Below are 26,708 nucleotides of genomic sequence, written 5' to 3'. Positions count from 1 at the left end.
TAGTTTAAAATGAATCACTAAATGAGTCATTTATGTATTTTCTTTCTCTATTTACTAGGCAATGGTCCTGGCGGTTATTGCTGAGCACTCTCTACCTCTGACAATGGCACCTGTGTTGGTTGAGTTAAGCCAGTGTCTAGCTGCAGACAAAGCAGCCCTTAGCGAACTTAAACTGTCCCGCACTGCAGCCGCTTACAAGATGGTGTATGGTATGGGCCATACATTTGCAGAGAAAACCTTCTCCAAATTACGTAAAAACCCCTTCTCTTTGAATGTGGATGAGAGTACCTCTAATAGTAACAAGAAGGTTCTGTCCATGCTCGTCAGCTACTTTAACGAAGAGCTGAATGATGTTGTGGTTGAACACCTGGGCTCCCTTGAAGTGTTTAAAGTCAATTCAGCCAGTTTGGAGAGGTTGATGTGTGACTTCTTTAAGAAAAACAACATTCCCTGGTCCAACCTTATCAGCTTGATGCTTGACTCTTGTAACGTGATGCGCGGGAGCAAATCTGGGCTGGAGACAAGGATCCGTGAGAGGCATTGTCCCACTCTTCTTGATGTGGATGGTGACTCTTGCCATCACGTCCACAACGCTGCAAAGAGATTTGCTGAACCATTTGACAACTACTTGGAGCAACTCTTTGCAGACATCCACACAGACCATCGATGGGCATCAGATCAGGTATCTGAACATGCATTTCATTTTTTTTTTTTTTGAAAAATCAGTTTCTAACTAGTTTATTAACTGTTTTGAGTGTTGCTGGTAGTGTAAGATATGTTATGTCTTTACTTGCAGTTGGCATTCCTTAAAGAAATCGCAGAGTTCTTGGACATACCTGCCACCAATCCCCAGCGATTTGTCAGCCATCGCTGGTTGTCTGCGTATGATGTAGGGATCAGCACTAAAAGAATGCTACCTGTGTTCAGAGTGCTCTACTTTGGCTTCATGGGAAAGCAGGACCAAGAACTGTACCAGGAAATACTGCAGGACTTTTACAGAGATCATGGTGTGAGTGATAAGGCTCAGCGAAGGGTTGAATGTATTCACCAGGAGCTCTGCAAGAAGGGTATGTATGTGTATGTATGTACATTGTAACATATTGGTCTATGGTCAAAAAGGAACTAAAACCCACTATTGAATCTTAGTATTCAGCAGTAAAAATGCTGTATGTGAGGTGAGAATAATAAAATGTGTCTTGTACATCTATACCTACTGTTTTATGGTTATGATTTAGCAGACACTTTTGTCCCAAGTTAATTATTATTATTATATCTTATTAGCCTAAGAAGCACTCAAACTGTTACAATCTTTGCAACATTTTATGTATACCATCGGTATTGCACAAACTTTAAATGTGTATGCACCGTGATCTATATATTGTTTCTTTATTTTGTTTTTGTTTTTGAAGGAATGACTGATTTGGGGAAGAAAAGGAAGGCAAGAATTGTAAAGAAGATTTGGGTGGAAAACCAAAAAGTGGACCTTCACCTTAGTGTGTACCTTGGTGTCCTTCCAATTTTGAAGGAATAAGTGATGGTCTTTCAAGTGAGCAATTTTCTATACATTGTATGCAACTCAACATAGAAGTAAGACGATTCTGATGTCTATTGTAAAACAACAGCAAGTTCAGTCAGTTCTAAAAATGTGATTTTTATGTTCATTGAAGGGAAGTAAAACCTTGGTTCACAAGCTTCATGATAAACAACTTGAAGTATTCATCAACTTTCTTGCCTGCTTCATCAAGCCCGAGCATCTGAAGATGTCGCCAAACAAATTGTTAGAATTGGACTTGGCAAATAAAACACTTCACTCCCAGATTTATGTTGGGAAAGTTGCAGAAGACCTGATTGCAGCCCACCCAAATCATCCGGTTAGTATTTTAAATAAAGTTTACTACTTCTTCCCATTTTCTTTCCATTTTATCACGATTCAGGTTAAAAAATACAACAGCGTAATCACGGAAGGACAGCATATGGGACTAATGGAACACGTATTGTAATAACTCTTTCGTTTGATTGACTGATTTTTACATTTATATGTAGAATGGTAAGAGCGTTTAACATCTTGTAAATTTAAAATGTACTTTTATTCATTTGTTTTTTTTGTATTTGTTGCAGGTAATCATGGATTTTATTGGGAAGGTGACCAAGGCTTACACAGCTTGTGGCAAGTACATGGCAAACAAACTGCCTCTCAAAAGTAAGACCCTACAGGCCTTGTCCACCATTGATCCCGTGGTGAGGGGCCATTCCCAGGCTGTTACTCAGCTGAAGGAGTTGGCTAAGATGTTGAATCATTTAGTGCCCCTAGAGAGTGACATCACCAGGGAGATTCTTAGGTACAATGTTGACCCCAACCTGGCCAAGTATACAGATGGAGATGACATTGTGAAGTGGTGGGCACATGTCATTAGTTTGGAGAAATATCCAGATCTCAGCCAGGTAATCAGAGGTGCCCTCTCCATCTTTCATGGGCCACTGGTGGGAGATGTGATTGATACAAAAAGAGCCAACATGAAAATCTCCACTTTTGATGCAGTTCAAACAGTCAAATATGTGCTGAAGTCTAGGGGCAAGACTGGCATTGGCATGTTTTCTAGAGATGACATCCAAATGGGGCCAGTGGATAAATCTCTCTGCCTGAACATTAGGGCTGCAGGGAGAAGGGACAAGGCCGACAGATACCCCTTTTCCACCAAAGCTGGCTCTGGGCTGGTTCTGGGCTGGTGCTTATGCGGTTCGGTGCTGGTTCTTATCTTGGAACCGGCTCGCTTTTCCACCGACTGAGAGCCAGAGTAGGGCTAGCTACGTCTTTAAATCACGTCATACGCCTCCGTTGTCCTAACTGAACATTTTCGAATGTTTTGACATGTTACTAGTTATTCACGAGTGGTTTTCTTCCAGGGAGAAAGCAAACAAATGTCGATAAAACTTCTATTGTGTTTCATTTTTTAATACCATGCAGTACCATATAAGCTTAAGTTAATGTTCTGTTTACTTGGCAATGGGTTTTCTATATTTTCCCACGTAGATCAAACGACTGACGGGAGTTGACTAGCTACAACTGATATATGCTTACTAGTTGCCATAACTGTAGCAATACCTCACGGCAGCTAGCTAGCAAGCTGCTACATGAATTTTGTTTATGTTTTCAAGTGGCACGTCTTCTTCAGTACAAACAATACAAAATCAGCAGAACATTACGGTGTCAGTTAATGATACAACTACGGGTTTTCTATTTCCTCACGTAGATCAAACGAAAGGCAATGCAACTCATGATGGTTGACTAGCATAACAACTGTAGCAGTACCTCAAGGCAGGTAGTGCTAGTTAGCTAACTGCTACACAAACTTGCTAGGTCAACAGCTAATTTTAAGTGTGATAACAAACACAAAAAACAAGTCCGATTGAAAGAGTCAATGTATACTAGGCAGACAAACCAAACCATTTTGATGAATGAAAGCTTTCTTTATTATTTTTAATTTGTTATTTGGTCTGTTGTCCTTGGATTTTTCATTTACGTTTTCACTCAGTTGACGGTGGGGAAAAAATGGCGGCGGATATTTCTGTTTCTGGTGGGGCATAGAAATAAATGGTGGGGTAGCTCCGCCCATAACCCAGGGACGAACCGCGACGTCACTGGTTCTTGTTTTCTGGCCCACCTAAAAGTTGGTGCTGAGTTGGAACCTGTTTTTTAGAACCGGAGCCAGGTTTTTTTCGGTGGAAAACCAAAGAGCCCAGAACCAGCCCGGAACCAGCCCAGAACCAGCTTTGGTGGAAAAGGGGTAAGAGAGGAAAGGACGGAGGCAAAGCAAAAGAGGCAGGCGGAGTTTGGCTGCAGTGCTACATGCAGTGCTGAGAAGGCCAAGTCTACTGCTCTGGCCAAAGAGAGGCAGACACGTCTCAAACATTTAATGAAAATGAATGCAGCCAGACGTAAGGCCCTGGATACTTCGCAGGAGGTGGCCAGGAAGAAGAGGAAGAAGGATTAAAGAATGTTTTGAAATAAAATGTTTTATTGAATAATCCAAATAAGTGTTGGTGTATATTGATTTTCAGAATTTCATTTTACTCTATGTGCCTATAGCGGTGGGGCGGGGATGTCGGGGGTCAGGGGGTCGGTGTCAATGTTAATCTATGGATATTTTGCCACGGGGCGATAATCAATAATCTCTCTCTTTTTTGACCATACATGTGTTTACATCCCTGAACTCTGCAACGTGTAAGATGTCTGATGGGGAAGAACAGAGAAGTGTAGAAGATATGATGGTGCAGGGAAGATCACGTAAACTAACTGAGAAGGCATTAGAAGACAAGTTGCATTGAGGAGACGGAAATTAGGAACTCTGACGATAATTTTGCGTCACCACCACTTTTCAGCCTCCGATTCGGCCACTCATTTGGCTTTCGGTCGAAAGCCGAATGTGTCTTTTTTTGCGTTTTCGGCCGAATTTTTTCGGTTGCCGAATTTTCGGTGCACCTCTAATTAAATTATTATCGAGTACATTTTAATTTCGTTTTTATGGGGCAATAGCTGTAAATGGGAGGGGATACGTTTTGTCATTTGAAAGCTGACCAATAGACAGAATCTCATTCCGTCTCATCACAAGACGTTTTATTTCAATTCCTTTTCGTTTTCAACCAATGGCTGTAGCAGGGTGTGTGTGGCTAGACTGCTGACAGTCAATATGCTAATAAGAGCATTTCCCACCTCTGTCAGCGGGAGGTGAGAATGCTTAACACATCGCCCCCCCTCCCCTCGCAGGTTCCTTCCCGGGAAATTCCGTTCGTATGTGGCAGACGGATATTTCGGGGGAATGTCCACGATCGACCAGGAATGGTGATCATTCGCGGCTGTATCACAGCGTATACGGGCCCGATAACCTTGGTTTTCGTGCCGTGCAAGTTAGTGTTCATAAGGGTCAATAAATAAATGATCATACTGTATAGCCTATGTCTGTGGACACATTTAGCCACCGCTGAATTGTCCTATTTTTCACAAACTCAAATCTGCTTACCCTACGTATAATATACCATGATATCCGTAACCGTGATATAAAATTACAAATACCGTGATTGCCGTATTGCCCACCCCTATGCCTTATAAATAATTGTGATGAATGAAAGGAAGGAATAAGCATGAGACTTTCGTGTTTTGAAAAACTGAGTGTAGGAAAAGGTCGCGTTACCAAAGTTGTGCGAATACGCTTGTTAGAAGAGGCAGAAGAAGAAAAGGACATCATTTGCAAGCTAATTAGCCTACTTTTCAAGGTCAGTTGACAAACATGACAAAAAAAAAGTCCATTGGCTCGTAGTTTAATCAATCTGTCTTTTAAACAAGTTTGTAGACTAGGCTTCAACTACATTTTGTTGCCCTGCTAGCCCTTTTGTTGCTCTGGTAACGTTTCACCAAAGTCCTTGAGGCAAGTTTCGCCACTTGGCAGCCTTCTTGGGAACTCCTCCGCGCAGCTATGATGGAGTGATTACGCAATTTTTAGCCCTAGTTGTTTGAAAATGTATATAATGTATATTAGGGCTGGGCGATATGGACCAAAAGTCATATCTCGATATTTTCAAGCAAAATGTCGATATAAGATAAATATCGATATTTTTTGACGCAATAATAACATAGTTGCCGTTGGCACGCTCCAACTCGGCATTCTGTGCTCTCTTTTTCAGTGACGTCGCTGTGCTTGTTCTCAATCCTAAATTTGTTAAATGAATCAGTCTACCTACATGAAAAGAATCACGCAAGTTGCTGATGTGCCTGTTATATTTTTGTGATGTCATTAACGTATCTCATCAAATTATACAGCTATTCAGAATGTTCCAAAAAGTTCCCTTGATTATTTGATTAACACCCGCGTAAAGTTAATTGACTGTTGTCATTTGCAACGGTTTTTGTGCTTCACATCTTTCATAGCAAGTAGTCTGGTCAACTTGTATTGAAACTGACGGCTGACGAACTGTGTTCCTGGTAAGTGTACACTATGTAACCTTTTAGCCTATTTAAATCACATGTATGTACAATTTGGAACAAAGTGTGCGTCAACAATGTATCTGTCAGTCAGGTGTCAGCCACAGATAGCCTACTTGCTAACTAACTAACATTAGCAGTGATGCTACTTAAACCGTACTATGCCTGATCAAGTTAGAGAGGAAGAGACCGACCAAGCAGCTGCAGCTGCAGCAAGTTGCAAAGTTCGCAATCCTGTTGAGACAACGGGCGGTGCAGAGTGTAACCAAGATTTTCAATGAGTCGCAGCATAACCATTAACTTAGTGACGGCAGCTGCATTAAAATAGGCAAATTCATAAATCGTCCCGACCTACCGAAACTGCACGTAGCCTCGCCATAGGGATCTTTAATGTCCGTTCATTTGATATTGGAGGTAATCGGGCCTACGTGTCGTTTAGATTCGATGTAGCCAGCGAAAGCGCAGTCCCGCATGAGATGCCTGCCAGTCTTTATTTTGCCCATGACAGAAAGACGCATCTGCAACGTTTCAGTCAAAGCCACACGTTGTGTGATGTTATTTAAATGAATTAAATGTAACTTAAAACATGACAGGAATCTCAAACATAACAGAAAAGTATTTTTGCGCTGTAGGGGATTTAAAAAAAGTGACGTGAGTGGGGGCGGGTCTGTGTGTGTGTGAGCCGGAGGCAGAGCGGGAGACAGAAGCAGAGTAGGAGGCGGCAGCCGCGGCTCGAAAAGGCTGTTATTCGGAACAAATGTGCTGTACTTAAAACGGAAATGAAATTATATCGATGTTGACGATAGCGTCTCATTCCATATCTCGTTTTTAAAAATATCGATATACCTCAAATATCGATATACCGCCCAGCCCTAATGTATACATACATGTATATGTCTATGGTTTTAAAATTGTCATCTGATCAGAACTGTAAAAACGTTACGTTTTATTGTCTAATACCATTATTTTTAAACGATCGTTTTTTTATTGTATTATGATGAGTTATTAATAAGATATTAATAGTTACAAGCTAGAGTATGTAGCCCTCCACCAATGATATGGCTCATTTCATTTTGTCTGGAGAAAATATAACTACGGTGGTGGGATGCTAATTTAAATGACCATTTACCCAACTCAGACACGGTTTTGAAAAAACAATTACATATTTATTTACACAACATATTAACAAGCAAACAGTTAAACACCGCATACATTGCACACATTACCAACATGTTCTACTGGCCAGTATAATTTATAGTTGGTGCACTTTCGTTGGAGCTCGAAAATAAAAACAAAAGTAATCCACTCACGACTTCCCTGTTCAGTGGAAAACTTTTAGCCCCGGCATTGGTCTCCCATTATTACAGTGCATGAAATGCCCTGTATTGTTATTCCTAGGCTTCTTCTTCTTCTTCTTCTTATTCTTGTTACCTTTTTGTGCGATTAATTCAGCCCGAACCGCTTAACGTAGAAACTTCATTCAAACTTTGTCGCGTAGGTATTGTAAAGGACACTTATGATATGTATTTTTCACTTTTCTAAACTTTATACTTTTTAAGATATTAAATAAAAACGAATCGAAATTTTCCCATTGACTTACATTGGGCCATTATGACATCATAATAGGGTCTTTAAACTGGCTTGCACCTGTGCTTCACTGACAGCTGCGCCAAATCAAAGGAACTTCTTCTCTGTCCCTCTCAATTTAACTGTAACTAGGAACATTAAGACACCTTCCATTCTCTACTTTTTTTCTCTCCATCTCTCCATCTTTCTCTCTATCCCTCTCAGTCTACTTTCTCTCACACTCAATCTCTCTTCTTCACTCCATTTTTATCTCCTTTTTTCAATATTTTCACTCTCTTTTTCTCTTTCACTCTTCTTTCCTTCTTCCACTCATCTTTCCTTCTTTCACTTTTCTTTCCTTTCTTCACTCTCCTTTCTTCTTTCCTTTTTTCACTCTTCTTTCCTTTTCTTCTTTCCTTCTTCAACTATTATTTCCTTCTTTCACTCTTCTTTACTTTCTTCACTCTTCTTTATTTTCTTCTTCCACTCTTCTTTCCTTCTTTCACTCTTCTTTCCTTCATCCTCTCTTCTCTTCTTTCTTCACTCTTCTATCATTTCTTCTTTCCTTCTTCCACTCTTCTTTCCTTCTTTCACTCTTCTTTCTTTTCTTCTTCCTTTCCTAACTTTTGCATTTCATGCACTGGTATTTCCTTCAGGAAATGCATTTTCTAGTTTATCATTTCACATTTCATTTCACGTTTGGATTGAAAGTCCAGTTTTGAGATCTGCTTCAGCTTAGCAATACAATGTTCCATTATCGCCGTCAAGTAGAAGTGTAGAAGAGGTCCAACCGACGTCAGAACCTATACCCAACAAGTGCGCTCTTGCTCGCCTCCTTACCTGAGGCAGTGGTACTGCCTGCCTCCCCTAAGGGATTTTTCAATGAGTTTTGAGCTCGACTCAAAGGTTCTACGCTTGCGCACGCATGCGTAAAACCCAGTTTGGAGTGATTGCGCAATCACAGGGGAGGCACTGCCTCCCCTGCCCATAGACACCAATGCAACCCACGGCACGTCCCTGTTTTCTGGAACCGGAAATGCGCAAATTTAGCGATTTTGATAATAAAAATGCTCGAAATGATCGGAATCATGCAGAAATGACACCCGTAACACAGATAACTAGAGAAATATGAATTTTTATTTTATAATACATAAATATATGTTTTTTTTTTCACTTTTCAAAATGACAGGTGAGGCTCTGCCTCCCCTGCCTCCTATGACCCCTGCTCCAACCGCTCACAAACCAAATAAGGCTTGTATTCTTCATGTTGCGAAGGGAGTTGCACTCTTCTGAGTGCCCACTCTAGCACCACGTGGTAGGCCAATCAACTGGTGGGCCTGCTTCCTCCATAGCAATTTGGACCCAAAATGATCTAAAAAAAGGATCCAGGTTGAAAGATTTCCTTGCATCCAATGCATCTTGTGCACTTTGAGAGCAAAATGAAGAGGTTGGATCTTTTAAGAACATTGGGCCTCATTCTCGAAAATGTTCTTAAAGCAGCACAACGGAACAATAGCTATTCGCTAAAGGTATGCTAGCAGCTAAAACTAACAAAATCTCTTGAAAACATTATGACAAACTAGTTACTCAACGACTGTCCACTGCAGGGCTTGCCAGTGCTACTGATCTGGTCGCACATGCGACTGGAATTTTGGCCGTGCGACTTGATTTGAAATTACAGTTGCACGCGTGCGTCTATAGAAATAGGCGAAAATTGCGGGTTTCAGGGTGTAATTTTCCAAGAAGAACTGATTTTTACTTGACAACAATATTAATTTGGACTATCAACGTTAATGCGTTAATCTATGATATCATTGTAGACGGGCTTAATGCGATAAAATATTTTAACGCAGGTAACGCAACGTTGTTTACTTTCGGTTTGCGTTGACACGACACGAAACGTGCCTGCAGTCATTTAGACAGGAGATAACGAAGTGGTAGTGGAAGATGGGGAGAGCTGAGCGGAAAGTTTCTATTTAAGAGGCAAAATGATGGAACAATCGACCAAACTAAAGTTGTATGGAGCATTTGAAAGCTAAATTTAGCTAGCACAGAAGCAGCTCGCCTTTAAGTGATCACCTTAATGCAAAGCACCCGACAGAAAGCAGTCCCAGGTTAGATGGTCGCCAACCCACACTCCACGACTTCCCTAGGAAAATAACTAGACCAGTCTGTGGCGATATTAGAGGAGAAATTGAGAAGTTTCTTAAGTGAAAGAACTACTACCAAAACAATTAATATTCAGCGTAAAAACAACCCTGATTCAATTATATTTGGTTTTGTGAATGGAGGTTGAGCCCAAGCGCAGTGTGTTGAGTGCGTTTTAAAGCTGTCTAATGAGACGCTCAAATCTGAATCGACATTTGGAGACGTGAAATCCAGCACTCACGTACAGATGAAAGGCAGCCCGCTCCTTTTAAAACAAGTCAGACGAGTCGACGGACGTCAGTAAAGCTGCATTAGTGCTGTTTTTTGTGCGTTATTATTGGAGTGTTATTCTCCAAGAGAACATGCCTTTCTGTGGAGAGCTACCAATTCGAACTACTACTCACTCACGAACGACCAGGAAGTGCTGTTTATTGAAGTGCTATGTATTTGTTTGCATGTCTGAAGCATCACCTATTTTAACTGTGGATGCACCGATCCGATATTTGTATCGGTATCGGTACCGATATTGAAGACATTTTTAGATCGGGTATCGGTGACAATTAAAACAATTTTTTTTATTTGTTTATGTATATTGGTAGTGTATTATGAGTTCACGTTGCTATTAGTAGTGATTAGCATGCTAAGCGGAGATTTAGTTATGTCCTGATGTTGATTGGCTGTAATAAAGATGGGTTCATCCTGTTAAGATTTCGACTGGATGAGCTATGAATGAGATATATGTTGCCTTGTGTAATGGCCACCATTATATGTATCGAGTAATATTAGTTGTGTAATTGTTATCGTGTAGCAATAACTGATGTTAAAGTAATTCAGTGCAGTGCTTATTAGTCCCCATTCTCATTTCAGACACACACGTATGTAGGATCACATGCATCGTCATGTAATGGAAATTGATGAATGCACATTAAAGGGAGATAAAGAATACTGCTTTGGTAATCGTGGGTCTTTTAACAGCCTAGAACCAGCAAATACATTAACAGGTCACCATGCTGAGCCTCTACAATGTAACGTTAAAGTTGACGCTAGCGGATATATGATTGCTAACTAATATGAACACTAGCGCTAGTTAGAACGTACATTATTTGTGATTATTTTTAGCCTATGTTATGAATTGATAGTGATGACTAGACATGATGTTAAGTAGCAAATGAGCAAAAAATGCACCAAGATCTCATATCATGCACTCCTAATTTCTCCCTCTCGCACGTGTGGTCACACACATACACACAGTTACCATATTTTCACGCTGTTTTTTTATATCGGTATCGGATCGGTATCGGCCGATACTAAACCTCAGATATCGGTATCGGTATCGGAGGTGAAAAAAGCGGATCAGTGCATCCCTAATTTTAACTAGGCCTAGCTGAGTGGTCTTGTTTGCATGTTTTATCACTTGATTTGAGTGCATGCTACCTTTTGGCTATATTCTGGTGGTATTTCCTTGCTTGTTTGGTTATAATCTGTTCAAACATGTTATTCCAGGTTGTTAACATTGACCAATAGTAGTATTACTTGGTTTGGCCAACTTTTTATAGTGGTGCGCCTAGATATTTGCTGGTGCTCCTAAGCCAAAAAGTTAGTGTCAAGCCCTGCACTGTCAAACATCAAGCAAGTGCAACATAAGACAAAGCAAGACGGCAAATAAGCTACTTACTAGTCGTAAACAAGTCAGGTCGGCGGGCTGCGGCAGGCAAAACTACAGAACGCTATAGACCCTGCTATCCCAATGGCACGGACGCGATTCTCCATAATAAAAGTCATTGTAGCGCCCCAATTATTTTTAAGCTGTTATTTTAAGGTTAAACTGCTTATCCTAACCCTAATATTAGGGCTTTAAGTGTCTTCTTAAATATCTTCTTCCGAACTTCGAAAGACAAACATAAGAAAAAAATCTCCACCGGATTCGTGAACGCCTGGAAATGGGTCCTCACACAGCGGAAGTGTTTCAGCTGTCCTGCCCAGAATGAGGATTCTTAAATTGAAAGCGTGTTCTCATACACCTGAATTTGCATATATAAACACCCGGCCAGCATGCAACTATAGAGACGGGTGCAGAATCCACTGAATCCACAGGCAGAATCCATTGTGTTTGGACTAGTGCATAACTGCAGTGGTTGGGGTCACTGTGGCGCAAGCAGTAGCCCCGACTACATACGGGCTGACGCCCATGGGGGACACGGGGTTGAATCCGGCCCGTTGTCGTTTCTCCTGTCCACTCCCCCCCTCATCTCCCTCTCATTTCCTGTCCCACTCTTCACTGCACTATTTTTCAAAGGCAAAAAAGCCCAAAATAAATCTATAACTGCAGTGGTTAATGTAAGTTAATGGTACTTTCCTTAAATGATACGGTGTTGTGTCCTCAAAATGCATCATCTCGGAGGCAGCCAGGTGACCAATTGTCCAATGTGTGTGACTATGCAGGCATACAGCGGGGAGAGAGGAGTGTTGGATAAAGTTGAAGATGGTGAATAATAATACGAAAAGATACAACATAATGGACACAGGTTTTCTGCTTAGAGATCGTAGTACGTTGAGAACATTCTTAGAATTCATGTTTCTCTTCCTTGCTTTTGATTGACCTTGTCCCTATCAGGTGCAGTTTTTGTGACCCATGGAGAATTATTTCCACACAGAAGCCTTGAATCTGGACAAGGTGCTGGATGAGTTTGAGCAAAATAAAGGTGAGGGACCAGACATATCTTCCTTGTGCTGTGTTCATGACGACCAAGGCCAATTTAAGGCGTATAGGTGGCTTTTCCAATTCACTTATTCACTTTAATTACAAACACTCAACCAGTGTGCATTTACAAAATAATACATAAATAAATAATAAAAAAATTTAATATAATTTCCTTTGCTTTATTTATGTAAAATGTAATGAAAACATACTGATATCATGTCCACCAACACCAACTAATGCTTAATAATACAATTGAAACCTCACATAGAATACTTGTTTTTAATTAGTCTGGAACCTAAGACAAAAATGAGCCCTCACGACGGTATGAGCGGAATTCCGACATGCAGCGGAAGCGATAATGACTGCTGAACTATACATTATCCAACTTATTATATGGTTACTTGCAAAAATTATAGAAGAAATTCCTCCAAAATGTATATATATATATATATTTTTTTTTTACATACTTTTTATTGGTTTAGACCAATTAAGGGAAAACATTACAAAGCACACAACAACAATCCCCACCCTCCCCCCACCCACATCAGACAGAAATCAACACATACAACACAGAAGGGAAGAAAAAAAAATACATAAATAAATAAAAGGGGGAAAGAAAAAAAAGAGTTAAAAATAAATAAATAAATAATAATAATTGTCCACAATATTATTTAAGAATGTTTACAAAGTACTGTCTCCAGTCCACTACATGCACAAAGGTGTAATGAAATACGAGTACATAATGAAGTCTATCAGGGCTATGAGGGGGGTCTGGTCTGACTCCAAAAAGTACCCAACTCCCCTCTCATAAGTAAGGACCTGAGGGATTCTGGCAGGTAGTCTATGAAAGGGGACCAGATTTTCAAAAACAAACCCTCCTTTCCTTTTACAATAGCCACCAATTTTTCATGTGGAAGAATGTTAAAGATCTCTCTGTACCATAAAGTAATAGTTGGTGGGCACTCTTTAATCCAGTGAAGTAAGATGCATTTTCGGGCGGTTAAGAGGAGCTTCTCAAGGAGTGTGTATCTTTTGAAAGGGGAGATTAGAGGGGAGACCAACAAGGAAGACACTTGGATCTCTCTTAATCTCGACTTCAAGGACCTCACTGATTATTTTGGCAACGTGCTTCCAGAATCTAGCTATAAACTTGCACTCCCAGAAACAATGAAAATAGGTCCCCCGTTCTGATTTGCACTTACTGCAGAGAGGAGAGATGGAGCGATCTATTTTATGCAAAATAACTGGGGTGATATGCAGCCTATGAAGTATCTTATACTGAGTCTCCCTGTCTATTACAGGTTGATGCTGATCTGATCACATCTATTGCCTCTTTCCAATCATTCTCAATGAATTCAGTACCCAAGTCGCTTTCCCATTTGCGGGCAATATTGGGTAGCTCGTATGTGTCAAAGGAGAGTAGTAGAGAATAAAAAGCAGAAATGAAATGTTTTTACGGTTCCGAAGAAATGTTTCTAGATCATCAAGATGAGAAGCAGTGGGAGAGAGGTTAGCTAGGGAAGATACATAGTGTCTTATTTGTAAATAACCAAATAAATGTGACTTGGGAATATCACAAAATATATATTTTTAATGATTGTGTTGCTGTTTCGTGATTTCCGCTAAGAAAAAATAGTTTTTCACGCAAATAGAACTTTAAAGTTTCAGGTGTTGCTTAGCAACCCATAACTTGCTGACTTTAAGTAACAATGACTTTCCATTACGTTAAATGACCGGACTACTTGACTACTTTTCACATCTTATATGAAAGATGTGAATTAGAAGCACAAAACATGTTGCCAATGACAGTGGTCATTAATTTTTCGCAGCGGTCAATATAAAGAAATATCAGACCTCCGAACATTAGGGTTGCCTATTCAAATCAACAGAACTTTTTAGGACATTCTGAGGAGCCGTATAATAATGAAACTTATTTTTAACCCTGTGCTGTTATAAATGTTGATACGCTACATTTAGTATTGTTTTCAAACCTATCTTGCCTTAAACCAGTGTTCCTCAAAGTGTGGGGCGTGCCCCAATGGTGGGGTGCAGAGACGCGACAGGTGGGGCGCGTATGGACGCGATGAAGGAGATTTTCCTGTTGCATTACCTTCCTCTGTAGACAATAACGATCATACAACCCCAATGCACTAAACTTCCACACCCAAATAAAAAAATACTGTATTAATTGTTCTATTAACTATTATGTTGTATTGTAATAAGAAGCCTGTTGTTAAACTTTCCTGCTAGTCGTAGTTGGAGATTACCGGGGAGACTTTTGTTTACTTCTTCAGGGCCTCGATATGTGTTCTATATTCTAAACTCCAGGCTTATCTCCTTTGAGTTCAACGTTACAGCAACATAACTTTGCTCCGGTCGCTACATCTGATCTATCCGCGTGCATCACCGTTCTCTCTCTCTCTTTCTCTCTCTCTCTCTCTCTCTCTCTCTCTCGCTCTACCACACCCACCCTGTAGCTTACATGTTGCTCCATTATACATTAAAGGAGCCGCACCATTATAGAACACTATAGGGGCGTACATAAGGGGACATCAGACTACAGTTACAGTTTGATTGGATAAGAGGCTGACTGATAACAAAGGTTGTTGATTAGGGATGCAAATTATCGATTCATTCATTAATCATTAGTTGATAATCTTATCGATCGACTTTCGATTAATTGATAAGCGGCGTTTTTCACCTGAGTTTCAGTGCTTCAATAGGGCCTTTAAAAATAGGCCCTATTATTATTATATTACATTACGTAAGGGATAATGTATTGTCCGGAGGTCATTCTACAAAAATAATTCCTGACGGGGCGAACAACACCCCGACGAGCAGCGGAGGGTGTTGTTTCGTCCTGAAGGGAATTATTTTTGGAGAATGACCGACGGACAATACATTATCCCGCTTATTATACGGGTACTTGCCAAAAACGATAGAAGACATTCCTCCAACATACCTCTTTTTAATGATTTAGGTGCCGTTTCATGTGTCCCGTTTAGAAATAAATAGTTCTTCAAGCAAATAGAACTTTGAAGTTTCAGGTGTTGCATAGCAACCCATTACTTGCTGACTTCAAATGACTCTCTACTGATGCGTTAAAATGACTGGACTTCTGGCGGAATGATATGAAAGATGTGAATTAGAAGTACAAAACCCGTTGCCAATGACAGCGGTGATTATCTTTCGCAGAGGTCTGTTAGCTGGAATTAATGTATGGGTATGACGTAGGGATGGCCCATTCAAATCAACGGTACTTTTTGGAACATTCTGAAGATCCGTATAATAAATTATGATAATTCTATTCTATTCTATTCTATTATACATTCCTCAAGTAATTATGCATTAGGAAAAGAAAGCAGAAAAGTTTTTTTTATGGTATAACAAAATCCATTAATTAATTAAAAAAAAAAGAAATAAATTATGGACTGGCTCAGTTCTTGCATTTGAAACAGACATAAAAACAAAAAAGAATAGAAGAAATTAAATAGAGCCAAACAGAATATTATTGAGCCTATAGATTATGAAGAAACTGCATCTAGGCTATTACAAGCTAAATAGCCAACACAACTCTCTGAAGTTTAACTCGCGCTCACGGTAGTGAGGGATAGAGTAGTTACATTCTTAATGACAAGCCATCAGGCAAAGGTAAGCTAGCCCGCTAACGAGCTAGGTATCTAATCATTAAGCCTGAGTGAGCTAGTCCGCTATCAAGCTAAATAGCCAACTCAACTCTTACTTACCTACTTACTAACTCTCGTGAGCCAAACTCGCGGGCACACGTTAGCGCGGTAGTAGACAGAGATATTCACATTCATAGCAAGGTGAGCTAGCCCGCTAACAAGCTAGGTAGCTAACTCTATGAAGTCTCAGTGAGCTAGCCCGCTAACGAGCTATTAGCTAACCTGAGTTTTAAGACTATAAGCCAGAACTCGCGGCAGTAAGCGAGAGAAGGTATAATACAGTGTAGCTGTGATTTTTAGGTTGACCAGGTGAACTGGTGGTGCCATGCAGGACAGCAGCATGCACGGTGTTCAAATGATAACTGAGTGAGCTAGTGGAACTATTGTATTTCAATACCGCATTACACAGAGAACATTTGTTTTCAACCGGTCTCTCGCACTAGCGCCCTCTAGCGATTAATCGTGATTAATACATTTTGATCGAGCAACCTCTTAATCGACAATTAATCTAAAGTCGATTAATCATTTGCATCCCTATTGTTGATTAAACCATACTCAAGTTACTGATTAAAGTCAAACACAGTGGACGTATTCCTGGTCTACCAACAGTCACGTATACCCCTTTTCCACCAAAGCTGGTTCTGGGCTGGTTCTGGGCTGGTTCCGGGCTGGTTCTGGGCTCTTTGGTTTTCCACCGAAAAATAACTGGCTCCGGTTCCAAAAAACAGGTTCCAACTCAGCACCAACTTTTAGGTGGACCAGAAACAAGAACCGGTGACGTCGGGGTTCGTCCCTAGGTTATGGGCGGAGCTACCCCAACAGAAACATTTTTCCCCCACCCCAACATTTTTCCCCCACCGTCAACTGAGTGAAAACGTAAATGAAAAATCCAAGGACAACAGACCAATTAACAAATTAAAAATAATAAAGAAAGCTTTCATTCATCAAAATGTTTTGGTTTGTCTGCCTTGTATACATTAACTCTTTCAATCGGACTTGTTTTTTTGTGTATGTTATCACACTTAAAATTAGCTGTTGACCTAGCAAGTTTGTGTAGCAGTTAGCACTAGCTGCCTTGAGGTACTGCTACAGTTGTTATGCTAGTCAACCATCATGAGCTGCATTGCCTGTTCGTTTGATCTACTTGAGGAAATATAGAAAACCCGTAGTTGTATCATTAACTGACCCCGTAATGTAGTGCCGATTTTGTATTGTTTGTACTGAAGAAGACGTGCCACTCGAAAACATTAACAAAATTGCTCTTGACCAAGCAAGTTCATGTAGCAGGTTGCTAGCTAGCTGCCGTGAGGTTTGCTACAGTTATGGCAACTAGTAAGCATATCAGTAGTAGCTAGTCAACTCCCGTCATTAATTGCATTGTCAGTCGTTTGATCTACGTGGGGAAATATAGAAAACCCATTGCCAAGTAAACAGAACATTAACTTAAGCTTGTATGGTACTGCATGGTATTAAAAAATGAAACATAATAGAAGTTTTATAGACATTTGTTTGCCTTCTCCCTGGAAGAAAACCACTCGTGAATAGCTAGTAACATGTCAAAACATTCGAAAATTTTCAGTTAGGACAACGGAGGCATATGACGTGATTTAAAGACGTAGCTAGCCCTACTCTGGCTCTCAGTCGGTGGAAAAGCAAGCCGGTTCCAAGATAAGAACCAGCACCGAACCGCATAAGCACCAGCCCAGAACCAGCCTAGAGCCAGCTTTGGTGGAAAAGGGGTATTAGTTTCAGTCTTTGAGTTTGATGTCACTGGTTTGATCTCTCAAGGTGGTTTGATCTCTCATCAATTAGGCAGACAATAATGTATTATTATTATTCATATTATATTATTAAACATTAATGAGGCCAGAGATAGGCTCAGATATCAAACAGAATATTGCCATTTGTGTGCACTGTTAGAAGTTGGACCAATTACGTAATCCTTTGGTGTGACGTGATTATAGTGTTGATATGAAAATTTTCATACATTTATAATGGAAACCTTAAACTGTAACGTTGGATTGAAGACTCTCTGGCATACAGCTAGGCCGAAAACTGACCATGTAACTGAAAATGTCCACTAGTGTGACAGTACTGTAGTGTGACATGAAATAAGCGTCACATTGGTGGAAAATGTCGTCACACCAGTGGACATAGATAAGGCCTACATAAATACATTTAAATGAAATAGACTACTTCTATAGTAGCACATTCCTTCAGCATTGGAGTACACCGCAAGTAATACATTCCTACTACGTTTCATTTAGTTTATAATCCAGTCAGAAGTAGGGATGTCACGAGAACCGATACTTACGGTACCTTTCGGTACTAAAATAACAAAACACCGACGATACCCATTTTTTTTAAGCACCGTAGGTACCGTGAGCGCCGGTGCCAGCTGTTAGAATCGGTGCTGCGCTTCTTCTGGAACTGACGGGGGCAGTATACGCTTCGGTGTTCCAGTCAAAGTTTTGTCATGTTTTTTACACGCAGGTCTGCCATTTACTATTGTAAACGATGAAACTAGTGAAGGCGGCCAGGTGTGAAGTGTTGCCAGACTGGAAATGGCGTATCGAATCATAGGCTCATTTTGGAGGATAATTATACTATCTGGCAACACTGGGAAGGCGGTCGACCAATGAGAGGATGCGTATAAAGGTGGAATGTAACAGAGATACCCTTTCCGAGAGACGTAATATTAGTTTGTGAAACACCCAGAGAAACACAAATATCCGACGAGGCTAAATCCAAATATCCGACGAGGCTAAATCCCGGACGCTTTTGGAATCCCTGCTGGACGCATTTTTAAGGTCTCAAAAAGAGGACATGTTCGGGTAAAACAGGACGTCTAGTCACCCTACTTTTGAACATTATGCAAACGATGCTACCGTGTTCTTCAGACCAAGGGAGATTGTCTTTTCAGGTGCTTTGCTAAATTTAAAGTACTGTCATCTGTATTTGTTTAAAGAACTCAATGATAGTTCTGATTCATATTAACAACATCCAAATAATGCAGTTTTTTTTAAATCTGTCATACTGAAATACACGTTACATGATGTTTAAAATGATGGGCACGTGTGTTACAATGGCTAATGTTATGTACGTAGTTTAGGTAAGCTATGCTGTAGTTTTAACGTTGGCCTATAGCCTACCTTGGTTAGAATTAGATAGAGAGAGAAAGAGAGCATGTATTGTAAGTATCATGACCAAACTAGGGAAATTCACAAAATGTCCTAGTTTAATATAGTTCAACATAAATATGCAATTGGTTTGACAAAACACGATTACCCAATTTTTTTTTTTCTCGATGCCATAGACTCAATGTAGCCGATGTATAAGACGATTTGCGAGTGACAGCTGGAATTTCGCCACGACCACACTGAACATTTCGATTTATTTTGTATTAAATACGTCCTTTAAGAAGCTCAAAACTCATGTTCATCTTACATTTACATTTACATTTAGTCATTTAGCAGACGCTTTTGTCCAAAGCGACGTACAAGGGAGAACAATCAAGCTAAGAGCATTAAAAAACCTGGTGTAACCATAAATATTGCTTATAAAACGACATAGAAAGAATAAAAAAAGAAGTGCGGGCCTGTTGCTGCTTAAGTGCAGGTTGAGCCATGGTGCCAGTTTAGGAAGAGAGGTGCTCTTTGAAGAGTTGGGTCTTCAAGAGTTTCTTAAAGGTAGGGAGGGACGCTCCTGCTCTGGTAGTGCTAGGCAGGTCGTTCCACCAACGTGGAAGTACAACTGAGAATAGTCTGGATTGCCTTGCTTGCACTGGGGGCAGTGCCAGACGACGCTCACTGGATGAGCGCAGCGTCCTGGGTGTGACATTTGCCCTTACAAGAGCATTTAGGTAGGTGGGAGCAGACCCAGTAAGCACTTTGTAGGCAAGCATAAGTGACTTGAATTTGATGCGAGCAGCTACTGGCAGCCAGTGGAGCTCAGTGAGTAGCGGGGTGACATGTGCCCTCTTTGGTTGGTTGAACACCAGGCGCGCCGCTGCGTTCTGGATCATCTGTAGTGGTTTTACCACGCATGCCGGCAGGCCCGTTAGGAGGGCGTTGCAGTAGTCGAGGCGGGAACCCACCAAGGTTTGCACCAGGAGCTGGGTGGCATACTGGGTTAGGTACGGCCTGATTTTGCGGATGTTGTAAAGCGCAAAGCGGCATGACCTCGCGACAGAGGCAATGTGGGCTGTGAAGGTTAGTTGGTCGTCAATAATGACCCCGAGGTTTCTTGCTGTTTTGGATGGAGCCAGAGATAAAGAGTCAGTCTTGATGTTGATGTTGTGGTGGATGAACTGTTTGGCTGGGAAGACCATCAGTTCTGTTTTGGCCAGGTTCAGCTGAAGGTGGTGGTTTTTCATCCATGTGGATATATCAGCAAGACAGTCTGAGATCCGTGCCGAAACAGTGTTGTCCTCAGGAGGGAAGGACAGAACCAGTTGAGTATCATCGGCATAACAGTGGTAGGAAAAACCATGCGAGCGGATGATGGGGCCCAGCGAGGTGGTGTAGATGGCAAAGAGAAGTGGTCCCATTACAGACCCCAGTGGTGAGGTGGTGGGGTACAGATAGATGACCTTGCCATGACACCTTGAATGAGCGCCCAGAGAGGTACGATTCAAACCAGGAGTGCGCCTTGCCTGAGATGCCCATACTTGATAGTATGGACAGAAGAATGCGGTGGTTGACTGTATCAAACGCAGCTGATAGGTCAAGCAGGACAAGAACTGAGGATTGAGCTGCTGCTCTAGCTGTTTTTAAAGCCTCTGTCACAGATAGCAGGGCTGTTTCGGTGGAGTGACCGCTTTTGAATCCAGACTGGTTTGGATCGAGGAGATTGTTTGTTGACAGGAACTCTGTGACCTGTTTGGAGGCTGCCCTCTCAAGTGTTTTAGATAGGAGAGTGAGAAGTGAGACCGGTCGGTAGTTTTCCACCTGAGTGGGATCGAGAGACGGCTTTTTGAGCAGCGGCGTCACCCGAGCCACCTTGAATGAAGAAGGAAATGTTGCAGAATTAAAAGAGGCATTAATCACCTGTGTTATTGCCGGTAGGACGGCAGGGGAAATGGCTTGAAGGATGTTGGATGGGATAGGGTCCAGCGGGCATGTAGTTGGACGGCTACCTGCTAGGATTTTGGAGACCTCACTCTCAGTGAGGGGGGTGAAGGAGGGAAAAGATGAGTTATTGATGGTAGCGCCCTTAGGGGGGGAAGACAGTTGGTCGAATTGTTTCCCAATGGCTGCCACTTTCTCTGTGAAGAAGGAAGCAAAGTTATCGGCTGTGAGGTTAGTAGCTGGGGGAGGAGGAGGAGGGTAGAGCAGAGTTTTGAAGGTGGAAAATAGTTTCCGAGCATCAGTTGCACTGTTGATTTTGTCATTGAAAAAAGTTTTCTTAGCAGCAGTGATGCTGGTTGAGAAGGAGGCCAGCAGTGTCTGGTAGCTTGCAAGATCGTCCTGTGCTGCAGATTTGTGCCACTTTCTCTCAGCCGCTCTGAGATTGGAGCGCTGCGTTCGGAGGGTATCACTCAGCCATGAATGAGACTGGGTAGCTCGCGCAGGTCTGGTAGAAAGTGGACACAAACTGTCCAAGCATGAGCTTAGAGTGGAGCAGAGAGATTCTGTGGCGTCATTGACACCTAGTGAGGAGAAGGTGGATAAAGGTGAAAGAGTAGAGGAAACCAGGGAGGAAAAGTGAGTGGGGGAGAGTTTGCGGAGGTTGCGCCGGAACGAGACCATAGGAGGAGGGACAGAGGGTTGCTCAATGAGTCGAACATCAAAGCGAATGAAGAAGTGGTCTGAGAGATGGAGAGGGGTTACAGTTAGGTTTTCCGTGGTGCAGTTCCGAGCAAGGATGAGGTCGAGCTCTTTCCCTGCTTTGTGAGTTGGGGGAGTGGGTACCTGTTGTAGGTCGAACGAGTGGACCAGGGTCCGGAAGTCAGCCGAGTTGGGGTTGTCTAGGTGGATGTTCATGTCGCCAAGGATGAGTATTGGACACTCATGGTCAGGGATGGCTGACAGCAGGGTGTCCAGCTCATGGACGAAATCGCCCAGTTGTCCTGGTGGCCGGTAGATAACAATCACATATGTTTTAACAGGAGCAGTTACCATAATTGCATGATATTCAAACGAGGCATACCTGTTTGAAGACAGCAGTGGAGTAAATTTCCAGTTTTCCGAGATCAACAGCCCCGTCCCACCTCCACGACCAGATGGCCGAGATGTATGGGAGAAGGCGTAGTTAGTGGAGAGTGCTGCCGGGACAGCAGTGTCTTCAGGTTTGATCCAAGTCTCAGTGAGAGCTAAGAGCCCTAGTGAGAGGTGATTGGCATAACCTGAAATGAAGTTGGCTTTGTTGCCTGCAGACTGGCAGTTCCACAGGCCAACAGAGAAGGAGGTTACAGCAGATGAGGTTTGTTGAAATGAGCGGAGGTTACCCAGGTTGCGCTGCCTTCTTGTGCGCTGGGATCTCTTGTGACAGCGAGTGACAACAGAGATACTGCTGTGACACATGACTAGAAAGACAAATTTTTGTATTGGTTTGAAAGGTTTACCTTGTTCGTGTCCTTGCTTCGGTGGACTTGCACAGGTAGACTTGTATGTCTTTACCCGAAAATGTCTTCACACGAAAAGGGTTAGCTGAATGGCTGCACTGTTATATCCACGGTTTTGTTTTTGCACAGTACCTTTTCAAAAGATGCCTGGACGTCTGGAATGTGTCTTGGGTCACTAGTTGTTGCACTTTAACCATTAATTGCACTTTATTATGTTGTGATATGCTATATTGAACATGTTTTGTATGTCTTATGACATTTTGCTTCTTTCACATATTTTAATAAAGAAGTTTATGTTTCAAGTTCAAGTACATGAAATCTTGGAAAATCCCTTTTTTTTTTTTTACCGTGGTATCGAAATTGGTATCGAGAATCGTGTTATTTTACTGGTATTGGTACCGACTACTGAATTTTTGGTATTGTGACACCCGTAGTCAGAAGGTTTGAGAGCCACACAGATAATGACGAGTAAGGACAGGACGAGAAAGTAGTTGAGAGGAGAGGTTGAATACAGATCCAAGGAAGTGAGAGTTGATGTTTTCTGCAGATATCAGGAGAAAAAAAGCACTTTTTTTTACCCTCAGTGGGAAGTCTGTGTCAGCAGCAACAAAAAAGAGGCTCCAAGGAAAATGTAGAAAGTCCAAAAGGAGATGTAGGGCAAGGGACAAAGCCACCTAAATATGCTAACTAACTCCACAGTCACCTCAGGCTCATGATCAGAAGGTTGATCATCAGAATCAGAATCTGTCAGGCTTTAGGCTACTCAGGGTTTTAACCGGAGTTGCTGGATGTGGGGAATCAGCGCTTAGCCACGTGAGCTAGTAAGAGGACCCAATGGCAGGATGATGTCCTCTATGGTTATTTCTTTATTGCTTTTCAACAGGGTCTCTTCCAACCAGCAGTTTCTCAAAACACGGAAGAGATTCCCAAAGAACAGAGGATTTGGCAAAACAGGTTACAGTCCAAAACACAGGAGATACTTTGCAAAACGACTTCAACTCAAAAAACACCAACGGTGTAATACAATGCAAAAGGCAGTAAATCAAAGAGCTACTAACTGTGTAGCTATCATAGGGAACTACCCTAGCAGCGAGAGGCGAAGCTTAAGAGCAAACGTGTACAAAAGCAGTTTGAGAACTGCACAGGGAACAAACCTAAAACTTGCGCTGGACAGACATGAAACACTAAAATGACCCGATAAAGGCCAGGGAAACTAACCAGGTATTTAATTCCTGGCTAATTGTGAGTCAATACAATGTGACACAGGTGAGGGCACACAATTAGTTACAGGTGAGGGCACACAACGGGAAACAGGTGAGGGCACATAGCGGGAAACAGGTGAGGGCACATAACGGGAAACAGGTGAGGGCACATAACGGGAAACAGGTGAGGGAACACAATGGGGAACAGGTGAGAACACAGAATCACAACAGAGGCACATGTGTGCAAAAACAAGCGTTCTTTTGTCCTTTGGCCACCAGATGCCGCCAATGTGCCAAATTATGGCAATCGCCACCCAAAGTCCTGACAGAATCAGAACATGTTTATTGGCCAAGTACATTTTCATATACAAGGAATTTGTGCTGGGTTTAGTTGCTCTCAATGTACTTAAACTGAAAATATACAGTATAACACAACAGTGTAGGATAAATTAAATAAATATAATATAATAATAAAATAATTTGTCAACTGTTCATTAGAGTGACGGAAAGGGGGAAAAAAACTGTTCCTGTGTCTGGTGGTTTTAGTGTGCAGAGATCTATAGTGCCTGCCAGAGGGGAGGAGCTGGAACAGATTATGTCCAGGGTGTGAGGGGTCTGCAATGATTTTCCCTGCCCGTTTTCTGGCTCTGGATGACAATGATGATTTTTTTCTGACCTGACTGTCCGTTGTAGTCTGTTCCTGTCCAGTTTAGTGGCCGATCCAAACCACACAGTGATGGATGAGCAGAGAACAGATTCAATGACTGCAGTGTAAAACTGGATCAGCAGCTCCTGAGGCAGGTTGTACTTCCTGAGCTGGCACAGGAAGTACATCCTCTGCTGGGCCTTTTTGATGACTGATTTTATGTGAGACTCCCACTTCTGGGAGATTGTGGAACCCAGAAACCTGAAGGATTCCACAGCAGACACAGTGCTGTTCAGTATGGTGAGGGGGGGGCAGTGATGGGGGGCTCCTTCTGAAGTCCACTATCATCTCCACAGTTTTGAGTGAGTTCAATTCCAGATTGTAGCGACTGCACCACAGGGCAAGCTGCTCAACTTCCCTCCTGTATGCAAACTCATCTCCACCTCGGATGAGGCCGATGATTGTTGTATAGTCTGCAAATTTCAGGAGCTGAACAGACGGGTCTCCTGATGTGCAGTCATTTGTGTACAGAGAAAAGAGCAGTGGGGAGAGCACACATCCCTGGGGGGCACCAGTGCTGACTGTCTGGGTGCTGGATATAATTTCTGCCAGCCTCACCTGCTGCTTCCTGTCTGTCAAGAAGTTTGTAATCCACTGTCAGGTGGAGGCGAGCACAGTGAGTTTGGTGAGGAGGGCTTCTGGCATGATGGTGTTAAATGCCGAGCTGAAGTCCACAGCATCCTTGCATACGTCCCTGGGGAGTCGAGATTTTGCAGGATGTAGTGCAGTCCCAGGTCTACTGCGTCTTCCACTGACCTATTAGCCTGGTAGGCAAACTGCAGAGGGTCCCGGAGAGGGCCTGTGATGACCTTCAGGTGGGACAACACCAGCCTCGAAGGACTTCATGACCACAGACGTCAGGGCGACCGGCCTGTAGTCATTCAGACCAGTGATGGAGGGTTTCTTGGGAACCGGGATGATGGTGGAGCGTTTGAAACAGGAGGGGACTTCACAAAGCTCCAGAGATCTGTTGAAGATCAGTGTGAAGATGGGGGCCAGCTGGTCAGCACAGACTTTCAGACAGTAGGGTGACACACTGTCTGGGCCTAGAGCCTTCTTGATCTTCTGTTTCTTAAAGAGCTGACACACATCTTCTTCACTGATCGTCAGTCCCGGGGGGTGAGTAAGGAGGGAGGGGGGAGGTGATAGGGGGTGCAGTTTGTTGGGTGAAGTCAGTGTTGGAGCGGGGATTGATCATGAAGAGGTTAATGAAGGCCAAGTACCTGTAGGAACATTTTGGTGATGAACAATGCCTTTTCCAGCATGATGGAGAACCTTGCCATAAAGCAAAAGTGATAACTAAGTGGCTTGGGGAACAAAACATTGATATTTTGGGTCCATTGGCCAGGAAACTCCCAAGACCTTAATCCCATTGAGAACTTGTGGTCAATCCTCAAGAGGCGGGTGGACGAAAAAAAAAAAAAAAGTGAATTGACAGCATGCCAGGGCGGATTGCAGAGGTCTTGAAAAAGCCTTTGACACTTATTAAATGTTTGTAATTCGGGAATTTGCAATTAGATTATTTTCCCAATTCGTTCAGCCCTAGTCAGCAGACATTTACTTCACTCTAAATCACTGTTCACAATGTGTTAATGTTCTTAATTGTTTAATTATCTCATGTGAGATCTTATCCATTTTGTACCGCATCTAGATCTGTTGCAAGAAGTAGATCCAGGGTTACGGTTAGTGGTGGGGGAAAAAATCGATTCTGTTCAGTATCGCAATATTTTACGCACGCAATTAGATCGATACAGTAGTGCAAAGTATTGCAATATTTAATTACATAATTATGTGTTTTACTTTTGGGTTTTCTTAATTGTTTTTCTCGGAGTTCACTCTGATAATATTACATTTGCATAATACATCCACAAGGTGGCTCTTGTTGCGGTGCTTTGTTGTCGTGCATTCAACAGCAAATTCAAAAGGAAAATGGCGTCACCATTAAAAGCGGTTGTATACGACGCTCCGTCTTCTTTCAAATCGAAAGTGTTGGTAAATTCCGGTTTTCAACAAAAGCCAAAAGTAAAGACCCTGACATACTGTATGACATCTGCAAATAATGGCAAATGAAAATTAAGTACCGTTGGAATACGACAAACTTTAGAGCCCATCTCACAAGGTACCATTTGGAGTTAGCGGTCCCTATACGGATAAAAA

At 42.0% G+C, this 26,708-nt stretch overlaps 1 protein-coding gene across 1 annotated transcript in view; it reads left to right on the top strand.

The window, feature by feature from the left end:
- Positions 1–26,708, top strand: part of LOC308364800 (zinc finger FYVE domain-containing protein 9-like) — a 102,075-nt gene that overhangs the window by 10,223 nt on the left and 65,144 nt on the right. Inside the window, exon 2 of the mRNA XM_080838043.1 lies at positions 12,306–12,393. Coding sequence (XP_080694169.1) covers positions 12,324–12,393 — 70 coding nt within the window. The 5' untranslated portion in view covers positions 12,306–12,323. The remainder of the gene's footprint in view (positions 1–12,305; positions 12,394–26,708) is intronic.

This window comes from Sprattus sprattus (assembly GCF_963457725.1).
Source record: "Sprattus sprattus genome assembly, chromosome: 4".
Classification (NCBI taxonomy): domain Eukaryota; kingdom Metazoa; phylum Chordata; class Actinopteri; order Clupeiformes; family Clupeidae; genus Sprattus; species Sprattus sprattus.
This window is presented reverse-complemented; position numbering and strand designations above follow the sequence as displayed.